Genomic DNA, 14,062 nt, shown 5'->3' with positions numbered 1-14,062 from the left:
GAGTTGATTTTCATCAACTTAACACCAACAACTGACTGCATTCATGATCTCCACTTGTGAAGTAAAATGGACTAGTGTTTTCTTGACTTAATTTTGCAAAAATCTCTAACGATTTATTTGCTAATTACTCACTAAATAATTAAAAGGCTCATTCTTTAAAAACAAATAATATTCTATGCTTGTATTATCTGTTTTGTTCATCCAGTAAGTTATTGGAGTTTTATGTGAGAAAACAAATTTAGAGAAAGACAAAACTCCAGTTGAGAAAGCAAGCAAGCTGCTGTATTAAAAGAAATCCAATCCCTGTCTCATGAAGAAATTTGTTGCTTTATTCTGGATGGACAAGAGAGAAGTTGGGAGTTAATCACGCATTTGTTAAGGCAAACAGGAGTACATTGCAATTGTTGATGTTGAAGACAATCAGTCCTGACAAAAGCTGTGAGATGAAGAGAAATGGCTGTATTTGGAAGAACTGGAAGAGGAAAAACAAACAGGGTTTAACAAGTATGCCACAGGGAATGAGTAGTGTCAAAAATTAGATGTAATTCCATGCTTGAAAAAACACTGTAATTTAAAATGATGGATCAGACACAAAGAATAAAAAAGACCTAGGCTAAAGATTAACCTATTTTTGGAAGTTAAACTTAAGAACATAACTGAACATTCACGTATGCGCACACACAAATTCAGCCATAGGTACAGTTTTTATTGCTACAGTATTAAAAAAAACACTCTGCAATAAAGCAATAAAGATGTCAAAAATTGTATTTTGTTTGGGAAATGACATTTTGCCACCCTTATGTGGGTCAAGCTTCAGTGAAAAAAGCTTTAGTGAAAAAAGCTACAAATTCATTTATCTGACAGAGAAACAAATGTTGATAAAGGGCTTGCCATTACTTCCCCCCAAAATACCCAAACTTTTTTGTAGGCATTGGAGAAATCGCTCAATACAAGGATTGAACTGACCTGATGCAGCTTACTCTGAGAATTGTGACAGCAGATTCACATCCCACTTTGAGGTGGTGCATCTGTAGAGTATGCTACAATGTTTCGCAAGAGTTGAAATATATATATATAATCTGACACTTTCCATCTCAGGAATCTTATTGGTGTATTTTGCTATACTAATAAATAGAAAAATCTTGGCTTAGAAAGAAATGTTTTTATTTTGAAATTTAATTTGAAACTTTAAATTCCCTATCAGAAACATCTATTTGATGAAATACCATTTTTATCACAAAAATATAAAATATTCTCTGAATTCCTGTCTTAGGTGTTGATTTGATTTTAAAATGATGGAGCAGAGATGAAGAATACAAATGACCTAGGCTAAAGATAAAGCTATTTTTGGCACGTTTAGTCCTCTTTGTAGTTACAAAAATATATAAATATGTATTGAAAAAAGAAATAGAGGAGGACTAAGGTAGAAGCTGGCCATTTTACACGTGTACATGTACCATGACATGAAACATGTATAGATGCTCTTGTTGGAAAAACTTCTATGATGCACTTGTTTAACATTTGTTCAGTTAATGTGTTCTACAGATTAAGTATTAAGTCAATATGTGTAGAGTTTGAATATGAAGTTGTCTTAACACTTGAAGTAATCAGACAGGTGTATCAAAAACCTGGGTGCATTTGGGTTTTTTTGTTGTTTGTTTGCTTGTTTTTTTTTCCTGCAGCTTATTCAAACCATAAGTGCAGTAGACAAAGATGACCCTCTTGGTGGACAAAAATTTTTCTTCAGTTTAGCTGCTGTTAACCCTAACTTCACTGTTCAGGATAATGAAGGTAAAATTCATGCCTGTTCCAAGGAAGGAATTTTATCTTTGCTGTCTGGCATACATTCCTGAAATATATTTGCTTTGGATGTCTATCAACATGTAGAGAAGCTGTTGAAGCGGCTGCTAGCAATAATAATAATTTTACCTGAATGTTTGTGGTGTAGGACTTCTGCATTTTCATCTGTGTAAGGGAGGCAAAAATTATCATGGCAAAAATGGGATAAAACAAATTATAAAGAAAATCAGTAAAAGCATTCGTTTGGGGTGAGTAGCCGGTGAAATGCTTGACTGAAGGACGAAAAAAAGGTTTAAAAAATGGCTTCAGCTGTCAAGTTCAGATTTTTCACTTTAGCCTTCTGTCATATAGTTCTGAATCCCCTGGTCTTCTGTTTTGCCTCTTTCTGACCAGTAATGAAAATAATGGCTCTGAACGCAAAGCCACTTTGGCTTTTCTTTTGGTCCTTTATCAATCTTTCTTTAGCAGAGAAAATTTTCAAAGGACTTTCTTGAGGAAGGGGGACTATGCACCCATTTTGGCCTTCATTATCAATATGACTAACTGAGAGGGCTCTAGATTACAGAAGAAATAAATGAGGGGGAACATGGTACCAGCCTTCAAATGTGTTAAAGGCATAAAGGCAATGGGAATAATCCCCTTTTCCTGATGAAAATTTCAGGAAGTAATAGGCTGCAAACAATATAAGGAATTTTAGGTTAGATGATAGAGAAAAAAATTCTTTTTTTAAGAATAGAAATCAAATTGTTTGGGTACTTTATAAAAACCCCAGCAGCAGAGGTATTTAAAGATCCATAAGACACATAGTTTTTGATGTTGAGTGAAAACAAATAGCATACAAATACCCAAAACCAATGAAGGGATGCAATAAAGGAAAACTTTGTTTTTCACATCAGAGAGGCTATGAAAAAAATATATAATTTAATATTTTAAACAAAGATTATATCCTGGTGACTAGGTCCTGAGTGTACAGAGGTATAGACCTTGTTATTTCTTTTCTATCTGTAATTATTTTCTTTCTTTTCGCACATGGGTTATTTTAATTCAGCCGGAAGTTGGCAAGATAGCTAACCACCTACCTCAAGAGATCCACAAGTATGATGAAAATTAAATTTTCCTTCTAATGGAGACTAAATCTGTATTTTCTCTCTTTTGGACTAAAAAGTTAGCAACTCTACTGTTGGCTTTCACTCCAGTGTTGTGGCCCTAACAACAGAAGAAATAGTCTCTCCCTGTTATTCATTCCTTCCCTTCCTTTCCTTCCCTCTGGCCACTCAGTGAACAGCTTTTGATGCTGAAGTATACTGCATGCAGCTAAGATTTGTCTACTACAATACAGTAGCAAATACAGTTTAGTAAATTCACTTCTCAAAACTGTGGAGGAATAGCTACTGTCTTTCACATTTTCTGAATTCCTAAGACAATTTTTCCAAAAAAAATCTACTTCATGTGCTAAGGTACATAATTCATTGTTCTACAGCTTGTTGAAAGTGTTTTGGTGTGGAAAATCTCATACAGAGTTTACAGATAGCATTCCCGTGGGTGTTGTCACAGAAGATCCATGGAAAGAATCTTTCAAAACAGAATACTTGTTGAACAGCATGAAGTGGAAGGTTATTTTTTCTCAGTTGGCCACTTCATTTCAGGGCTTTAGCCCTGAACTAGAACTGTGTCATGCACTGCATGCATTAATCTATAAAACACTTTAAGCTTTGAGAAATCCTCTTTTCAAATCACACTCAAAGGTGTTGCACAGGGGAGCAGGCCAGATGTACATAAAAAAATTATAAATAGCTTTCTGATCAAATGGAAATGTCATTAGGAAAAGAGAGATATCACTATGATATCAAGAACAGTTTCAAAATGCTACCAGTGATGTAAAATATGATGGTTTGCATGTACTATAAATGATACACTTTTTATATTCATATACTATACAACAGTATATTTTAATCAATCTAGATAACACTGCCAGAATTTTGACAAGAAGGAATGGCTTTAGTCGACATGAAATAAGTACTTACCTTCTACCAGTGGTGATATCAGACAATGACTACCCGATCCAGAGCAGCACTGGCACGCTGACCATTCGAGTGTGTGCCTGTGACAGCCAGGGGAACATGCAGTCCTGCAACGCTGAGGCCTTGCTCCTCCCTGCCGGCCTCAGCACGGGGGCACTGGTTGCCATTCTCCTGTGCATCGTTATCCTGCTAGGTAAGACAAAGAAAAAGAAATGCATCTTTCCCCCCGTGAACAAATGCTTCAGGCCTGACTCATTTTACAAAGCTGTGTAGATTGGTAAAATTAATGATCATGGATTTTGCAAGAAGAATTTAACTGCAACTTAAAACAAAAAGAAAAAAAAATAGCAAAACCTGTTTGTCTGGGAATTGGACATTGTAAATAAGAATTCAAGTCACAGACTTTTAAAACTATCAGTGTGCAACGAGAAGCTCATTTTTGTTTTTTCGTTAAGTTGTCCAAAAAAGAAGATCAGAGAGGAGGAATAGCATAATCAAAAATCACTTTCATGTCTTTCATTTTAAATTTTTTGACAGAATGTCTCTTTTTTATTTAAATAACTATCTAAAGTCAACATGCAGTACATATTTTACATAGAACAAGCCAGTAAATAGTATTTTTACTATATTAAAGCACTGTCTATCCAGAGGTTTCTGTGCTGTAATAAAAAAAATGTAAATTTTGTAAACGCTCCATTTTGAGGTTTTCAGAATATCACTTAATGAGCTATAATTCACCTCAAAACCAGTTTTTAACAGTATACTTTGAACTTAAAAAAGGGAAAAGATCTTCAGAATAGACCTAGCCATTTTAAAACTCACTGAAGTTACAGAAGGAACATATAGACAAACTCATGGTTCTGTAAAGCAGAGCAGTGTGTGTGCAAAATAGCACTTTTTGATGTAGACCTTACTGCGCTACCGTAATACAGATAGAGATGTTTATCCATTTATCAGACAGAAATGAATTGCTGAAATGTAGCTGAAATAAAGCTCTTGTACCTGATGGATTTGCTACTAAGAAATTATTAAATAAAGATCTTTACCCATTCTTTGTTTCTCTCTTTAAGTTATAGTGGTGCTGTTTGCTGCTCTGAAGAGGCAACGAAAGAAGGAGCCTTTGATCCTCTCTAAAGAGGACATCAGAGACAACATTGTGAGTTACAACGATGAAGGCGGTGGAGAGGAAGACACCCAAGCCTTTGATATTGGCACACTGAGGAATCCTGCAGCTATCGAAGATAAGAAGCTTCGACGAGACATTATCCCTGAAACGTTATTTGTACCACGGAGGACTCCTTCAGCACCAGATAACACAGATGTCCGAGATTTCATTAACCAAAGGCTAAAAGAGCACGATACTGATCCTTCTGCACCGCCGTATGACTCGCTTGCAACCTATGCCTATGAAGGGAATGATTCAATAGCTGAATCTTTGAGCTCCTTAGAGTCGGGTACTACAGAAGGAGACCAAAACTATGATTACCTCCGAGAATGGGGGCCTCGGTTTAATAAGCTAGCTGAAATGTATGGTGGAGGAGAAAGTGACAAAGACACTTCTTAACCTACAGTAGGCTACATTTTTGTTTCCTTTGAGCGGAAGTAATTTTACAGACACCTTCTGCACTAAACAGTATTTAACATTCAGGAAAATTTTCCTGCCACTCAGCACAATGGTTTCCTTTTAAAATTTGTTTTAAATTTGTCCATTAATGTCATTCATTCTTTCTAGTAAGATGCCACTTGGAATATATACAGCATTTTATTTAATCACCTTCCAAGAGCCAAAGCTATGGAAATTCAGTGTTGTCCATTTTAGTAAGTAAAATAAACAATATCTTACCTTCAGAAATTTGAAGGGGGTGATAATCCCTTAAGCAACCTCATGTACAATCCGCTTCTGTTAGGTACATGTCCTATCCTTGCAAGTGCAGCTTTTAAGATGGCAAAGAAGAAAAAATCCAGTATGTCCTGTTCTGTACATTAAAATTAAAACAAAATGTACACGTGGTGTTAAAGTGTAATATGCAGCTGGTTTAAAAACAGTTTGTGCAACTTCATTTCATCAAATTCTATCTGCCAATGTTTTATATTTATATTTTTGTATTTATTTTTAAGAAATAAACCAGTTTTTACAACTATGTTGTTGCTTGCCTGCCTGTTCTGGCCATCAGTTCCAGGCTTGAAATTTCTCTGATGACAGCACAGCCAACTGTAATTCTATGCTGCAGTATTCTCCATACATTTAACACAGTCTGAAGTGTTTGTGCTCACAAGGAGAGGATCAAGTTACAGACCTATTTGCTTGCTCAAAAGTGCTACTTCCTACAGTTGTCATGTTTAAGAGAAAATTTGTTTTATTTTTGAGCTGAACTAATGATATTTTGTTCTAGAAAGATGAACTACTATTTTGTCTCAGCTTGAATTACCTTATTCTAAAAACAACTAATCCATCCAAACACATAAAATTAGTTTCAAAAACTGAATTTATTTGTTTTACAGTTCTTAGTTTTGAATCATAATTGCATCATCAGATCTGTAACTGCAATGGATAAAGTGTAAAAAGTTATTTAAAAAATCATTTTTAAGCACTATCCATTTCTGAAGACAAATCATTTGATGACAAACCACTGTGTGTTGTATTGAGGGTCACCTAATCTCCATTAAAGCTGTCAGGCTGAAGGCTGACAAAGTGTCAGTAAAAACTAGCACACCCCCCATCCAATTTACTGAGTTTTCTGATAGCTTGGAAAAGTCTGGTAAAAAGAAACCTGAGCAACTAGCCAACTGTAACAGAAATCATACTTCAGCTATCACAAAACAAAGTAGGCATCCCAAGATATTTTAAGATGCCTCATTTTTCTTTCAATCTTTAGATTACACAAATCTATATAGTAAACAAACACTGTGATTTTGAAACATTGCTGAGATGAAATAATTTCAGAACAAAAGCAGGATGTCATAGGGTCTGTATTTGCTTATTTATTGTGGAAGAAACACATCTGAAGGATACTCCCTTCTCTGTCTCTTTTAACTTCTTAATGGCTTAAAATCAACAGATATTGAAAATATATTAGCCCTTCGAAAAGTGCAATGCTGCATTCTTATTTGATCAGATATTTCTTCTCCTTAATGGAGTGATTAAACCCAATGAAATTGAAAGCTGAATACAGTGCCATTAAGCAAGCTATTTTGGTGCAATGGAGACCAAATTTTTATTGACTTGATATCAAGTTAACCTATTTGATCTATTAAGAAACTGTGAAGATTATGGATTTTTCTTCATTTCACTCAATAATACTTTCATTAACTAAGGAATTTTTATATTCCTAAATAGAAAATAATTCCGAGAATATTAAGAAACATCTTAGATAATCAGCATTACAAAGGTTTGTAGAAGTCTTACAGGCCATGCAAACAGTTGATCTTCTTTATGATTATCTAGTGAAAGGGACCTTATTTTTTCTTCCTTCCTAATCTCCATTTGTCCTTCAACAGCATGTAATAGGATGAAACAAACAAACAGAATTCATCCATTAAATATATAAATAGCCAAAAGTCACTCTTCCAATACCATTTTCTGCCTGCAGCAACATTGAGATCAGTGACACCCTACAATAATTGACTGAATATGTATTAGAACAGAAGATAAAACAAGCTGTAATACAGCTATTTACCTCTTCGTTAAAAACAAGATTTTGGTCAAGTAGGTCCAGCCAACACTTTTTTATATAACTCAGTAAGAATGTCTGTTTTGTTTTCAGAAAGAAAAAATAGACACACACAGCTCCCTCACTCCTTAAACGTATCAGCAAATGTCAAAAAAGACTATTATTTTGATTTGCATTACAGTACTTATCTCTGAATAATAACTATGTGGAAATATTTGTCCATCGCTACATTTAAGGAAGTTATTTTGTAATTGTTCAGCAGAATCTGAACCTAATGTTTAAAATTTAATCCTGTATGCATTATTAAATACAACAGTAGTATACATTGTGGAAATATATAACAATATATAAACATACTACTAAAATTATTATATAAGTAGTATAAACAAAAATTTGTTTTACCCCTTGCCATATCCTTGGAGTTTTATTTCCCAGTACATTTTAGGCAAAGGGAAAAAAAAAATCATTTCTGCACCATAGATGTTACTGTGCAAATAGCGTTTCACTGTACAAATATATACCATTTTACTGTACAAATACCTCAGCCTAGTGAAAGTGAGCATAGCAACATCAAGTCACCTGTGCAGACAAATTATAAAAAAGCATTCAGGAAGTCATAATTTATTGTCATATCTAATTTATTTTAGGAACTGGATCATTTAAGCAACTGAGCCCCGTCCTTAATGTTACACACAGTCACAAACACAGTGTTCTCCATGGTCTTACATGCCAGAGATGAGTCATAATAGCTTAGTCAAATGTAAGGCCATATAGTAAAAGATAAAGGCCATGAGTATCAGAAGTCATGGAAAGGCAGAAGAAAGGAATCCAGGGCACTATTCCAATGTCTTTCTTATACCCTTACAATAGTGAGGAACTGGAAAGTGAAACTCCCAGACAATTCAAAGTGGAGAAAATGTAAAATAGGATACCTGCTTCCAAAGTAATACCTGCTAAGCCTAGACACATGAAATTGTATGAAACTTAACAAAATGTAACAACATGTAGTAAACAAGACGCTGGTATTGTTTAGTCTGAATGATTTTTCTATATGTTCTTATGACAAAAATGCCACAGGGCCACACAAAACAAAAAGAAAATACATTAATATTGCATTTCAGGTGGAACCTACAAATGACTTACAAGACAGACCTTATGAATGTTTAAAAATTCAGAAACTTATTAAAACTACTGCAGCCACTGGACCCCCAGGAAACAGTGAGTTCTTAGAGTCTGTTGCAAAAAATTGATTTTTTTTTTTTTTAAAAAGGGATTTTGTGAAAGGAGGTGTGTACAAGATGTTATGCTAACAACTACAACAAAAATAGTAATATTTCATAAGGCCTTCAGGGAAAAGGTTGATGGTAAGAACTGTCTAAACAGACTAAAAAAACCCAGGGAATAAAGCAAGCACCTCAATCAACAAAATCCTCACATTGCACATCATCGGGTCAATATCCACCAGCTGCCAGCCTTATATATGCAGATATTTTTCACTCATTCACTGTTACAAGGTGTCACATTTCCACCATTTGTCCTTCAACCACATGTAATACTATTCCCAGACCAAACTATTTACCAATTACTGTCTGTCAAGAGTCTACCCTTCATTCCTCTCACTCATTGTCCACTGTGACTCTATTGCCCTTGAAACAGATGTTCCTATAATGTTTTTTTAAATTCTTCTTATGCTACCTATCACACAAAGTTGGAAGAAAAAGAACCAAATTTGCTACATTATTCTCCTTCAAACTGGTTCTTATAATTTGCTCCTACTGGAGTAACTACAGAAGTACCTGTTAAGGGCTACAGAGCTGCTCACTATGCTAACCACGAATGATGGAGACAATTACATCCAATTATTGCTCCAGGTTGTTTCAGACTGGTTTGCCTTTATTCTAACAGAAGTCAAATTCTTTGACAGTGTTCCTCTAGGTTTATCCAACATTGGGAAAAAGTAAAAACTTTCTTTTGGCCCATCACTAACTATTCAAAAGAAAAATCAATGAACTTTTTAGGCAGCTAGTTAGTAACATATATCTGATATAAGCATATCAACAAAAGAGTCTAGGCTTCCTTACTTTTTGTCAAATGAGTGAACTAGAGATCTGACTCTAAAAGTTACCAGAAGCCTTCAAGCACTGTATTATCATTATCAGACTCACTTGAACAGCACAGAAATCACCCAACGGTAATCTGTTCACAGCAAGATGAACAAACAGATGTTCAAGCTAAAACAATTTCACTTACTCGTAACAGTGTTATCTATTATGTCCAAAACCATTATGTAAATAGTAAACATACGGAGATAACAGCAAATATAAGGACACATAATCCCAACAAAATGTCATGGGCTTCTCTATTGTTTCTCCAGTTTTTCAGAGGCTTATTCAAACTCTATTCCAATATGGTTGAACTGGCTGAAAAGTCACTTTCCACATAACTGAAGATGTAAAATATAGTCATAACAACATAGGAATCAATAAACACAATAAGCCAGATAAAATTAATTTTTACAAAATTTTCTTTTGTTTTCTCTTCTTTACAGCTATTTTTGTTTTCATTTTAAAGGAATATAGTCAACTATGAAATCAAACTGACAGTTTTTAAACTAATGTTTTTTCTGAATGCAAGTTTCTCTTTTTTTTCCAAAAAAAAATTTCAAACCGAACGTTTAACTTTTGAGAAAACTTTATTGTCTTTAAGTTGATGTGAACCTCAGTAAACAATGAAAAATAAAAAATTCTTTGAAAAGGAATATGACAAATACTCTTTCTTCGATTTTTGGCTACAAACCAGAGATCAGGTATATTTTGAACATATACTTGGCAAAATACTACTGAACTTTTCCATTAATGTTTGCAAAACAATATTTTGATTATTGATTAAGCATTGGAAGGAAAACATTTTCTAAATATATTTGCACCCATGTTTAGGTACTATGTGTGGAAACTTTCAGCAATCTTCTCTTATATTGTCCTTTTGAGGGAAACAGAACAAATTCTAATTGTATAATATTCCTCAAAATGCCAGAGGAAAGCCAACAGTTAAATCTAGAAAGTATCTTTTATGTTCTAAACAGGCTACAGGATGATAAAGGAGTGTGACTTGCAGCTGTCACAGTCACAAAAGGTACAGCAAATCCAACAAATTAATTAATCAATAACTCCTGAAAAGTTTTGGAAGTCATGATAATGCTGACAAACTTTAATTTACAGAGAAACTTTGGTATCTTTAACAATGGTGCATAAAGAATGTCTCCATCATAATGCACGTCTTTAGTATGCATCAGTGATAAGTAATGCAGTGATGGGACATTGTTATTCACAAATGAGATCTTGGAGTTACAATAATTGTGAGAAAAGCTTAGCTCAGTATTAAGTAAATAAAGGAAATAAAATAGTAAGAATTATTAGGAAAAGAACAAAAAAAAAGTTATGAGGTTGTCTGTCATGTCCTTATACTAAAGGTTTTATTACAGTCTTTATCATGTTCTCCCCCAGACAAGATAATCAAAACCTAGAAAAGATAAAGAAGAGGTTAAGGGATGATCAAAGGCAGAAAATGGTTTCTTTGTGAGCAACAATGAGGCAGGTTAGGATTCTTCAGCTGCTAGGAGATATGATAGATGTCTATGAAAACATGAGTGATATAGAGGATCTGCTATATTCACTGTGTTTTTCAATAAAAGAAACAGGAATCATCTAATAAAACCAGCAAATATCAGGTTCAAAAAGAAGAAAAAGAGGTTATTTTTCAGACACAAAACACACCTAAAGCTGTGGAGTTCCTTGCTGCAAGATTTTGTAGATGCTAATTGCTTAAATGGATTACAAAACTGTTGAAGGAAATGTTTCAAAAGCTCCTCAATGCAAGTTACGATCATCCAAGAAGCCCTGGAATTTTACACTGCCATCGAACATAGAAGTTAACTTCTATGTGAAAGTATCACTACATGCTTACTTTATACTTCCACTCTTCCCAACCATCCACAGCTGGCCACCATCAAAGAGAGGCTCTATAGATCTTCGGATTTCTGGTACAGTGATTCATATGTTCTCATTTTTATGACATTCCCCCTGCCCCGCGAAACAAATTCTGAATGCAAATGGATCAGCAATCCTTGACATTCTTTCTTTATATCTGCAACTGCTGCTGAATCTTCATGGGATAATTTTCCAGAAAATGCTTTAACAGTATCCAGAAGAGAGGAAGACCAGGAAAATGGTAGATAGTATTGATAGAAAAACATCTTTTTACTCAGCTAAACTCACCTTGCCTTCACTACAGTTGCCCTTTAATATAAATTGGCCCAAAATATTAATTTATTTGAAGAAAATTTAGTGGCTACATTTTCAAGACATTGCTGGCATAACAGCTAAAAATCATTAGGTTTAACGTAACTATATTTAAATTGCCATTTAAAATATTTCACTCTATATGAAAGTCCATCAGACACAGCAAAGGATATTACAGCTAATTTAGCTGCCATAAGCAACACTTTATTTAGTAACAGAAGTTGGTGAAACTTGTTCATAACTCACAGGCTGATGAAAACTGTATTATTGGAAAGAAACTGTTGTCCATCTTCTCTGTCCTCCAAATTATTAATGTTTGAGAAGTATTCTTTTGCTTGCTACTCTTTATTGATGCATTCAAGGCAGAATAGAACATAAAGAAAATATTATTTCTAACATCAATATTCCATATATATGTACACATATGTATGTATGTTCTAGATAAACATACATATATATGTACACAAAATATATATGCATGACATGGGAAACAAACATGTTGCATTCATATTAACAAGACACAATTTTGGAAATGTCACAGTAACATTTCTAGATGACACTCCCAGCAGAGAAACTTTAGACAACTATTATGCACAATTATGCCAAACATATGTATAAACCTTCCTGCATCATCATCTCAAAACAGTGACCTGAGCAGCCTTGGTATAAATGAGGCTGGAAGACAGAAAAAAAGAAAAGCATGAAGGTTGTGCTCTGCCCTTTAATTATATGATCTGAAAAACTGTTCTTGTAAAAAAACAGTCCTTTGTAGCTAAGGGCTCAGTCTAGCCTTCTTCCATACTAATGCATTGTTGAGAGAGAGAGGAAGAAACCTTCTTCCTTATTGCAAATATCCATATACTCCAAGTATTATGGTAACTCCTACATTCTCCGCTCTCTTAGTTCATAGTGCTCTATTTTCCTCAGTTACACATTTGGTAGACTTGTTTTGGGAATGGTTCGAGGCTACTGTATAATGACTATTCTGTGTAGAGATTTGCCTCATTTGATACAGAGATTGGTATTCTGCAGTACAAATATTCAAAAAAAAATTGCGCTCTTCCCAGGGAATCAGTTTTCTATTTCTACTACAGAGTCTTAAAATAAAATAAGTATTGGTAATCATAACCTATAAAGTTTTGAATTTCTGAGCTCCAAACTTGTGGAAAAGTGTTCCAGATATGCAAAACCATCAATCCTTAAGACCAAGAATTCAGAGCTACATATCCCAGCTGGAAGGTATTTTCTTTCTTCAGTAGTTATTCCTCAGCTTCTTATTTGTAAAATACAGATAAATAAACCTTTTAGGCCATGAGGATTTTTCTGACTAAATTGTGCATATTTCACAATTGTTAAACACTTATCTTCTATAGTGGTGAGCACCATAGGAATGCCAGAAAAAAAAATACTACTTGATAGCCCCCTCTGAGCAGAACAGAGCAAATGAAATATATGGCCACCCATTGGACAAGGACAATAATTACTTAGGAAGTGCAGGTCAGCTTTCATTCAGTAAAGGAGAAACCTGAAAAAAACACCACATGATTAAAACTAACTCATAACATATAAAATAAAGAAATAAGCACAAACAACCTCAATAATGGCATTTCCTGAGTTGCCTTGGCAACCTTAAAAATCTTAAGTAATATGGTTTTAGAGTATGATGTCAATTACTACGTGATAAAGGTCATCAAATTTTTCCTTAGAAGTTCAAATTTTCCTGTCTTCTAATGTGTAATAAACCATTTCAGAGGTAGAATTTTCAAACATGACTGGTCTAAGATTCCTTTGTAGTTGTAGCATTCTTAAATATTGAAGTTTATATCAAATGCAAGGAAAACTTGTTTGTTTCTTTGTTTCCTGAACATGAGGCTCTACCAGATTATTGTTTCCTAAAAACCAGAATCTTCTATTAAACTGCCTAATAAAATCTCAGAATGCTTTTCTGCCATGTAGCAGGATGAAAAAACCACCCCAAACCTTCAAATAATAAAACATTAAAAAAGAAAAGCCTCAATATCAGCAGAGAGATAAAAGCAAATTCTATATATTTCCCTCAAATTCTAGCACATAGGTAAAAACACGATTGAATAATAAATTGTAAATATTGTTAAAAGTAGATTTAACGATTTTGCTGTATTTATTCCTTTCTGATAGCCCATTAAGAAACACCCAAATAAGACTATGACTTACTGTTATCATTTTATTCACAGGCATGCCCTGACTAATACCATAGGCCTTCCCTCATAGAATCATTAAGGTTGGAAAAAAC

The 14,062-nt window shown here is 34.2% G+C and overlaps 1 protein-coding gene across 1 annotated transcript; it reads left to right on the top strand.

Moving 5' to 3' along the window:
• Positions 1-1,682: 1,682 nt before the first annotated feature.
• LOC104074101 (cadherin-10) lies at positions 1,683-5,649 on the top strand (the record flags this gene model as incomplete). The annotated part of the gene is made up of 3 exons (XM_009574104.1): positions 1,683-1,791; positions 3,763-4,014; positions 4,892-5,649. Coding segments are annotated over 3 exons (855 nt in total), but the record flags the coding sequence as incomplete, so codon positions are not given.
• Positions 5,650-14,062: the final 8,413 nt, after the last annotated feature.

This window comes from Fulmarus glacialis, unplaced genomic scaffold (genome assembly GCF_000690835.1).
Source record: "Fulmarus glacialis isolate BGI_N327 unplaced genomic scaffold, ASM69083v1 scaffold49303, whole genome shotgun sequence".
NCBI lineage: Eukaryota > Metazoa > Chordata > Aves > Procellariiformes > Procellariidae > Fulmarus > Fulmarus glacialis.
This window is presented reverse-complemented; position numbering and strand designations above follow the sequence as displayed.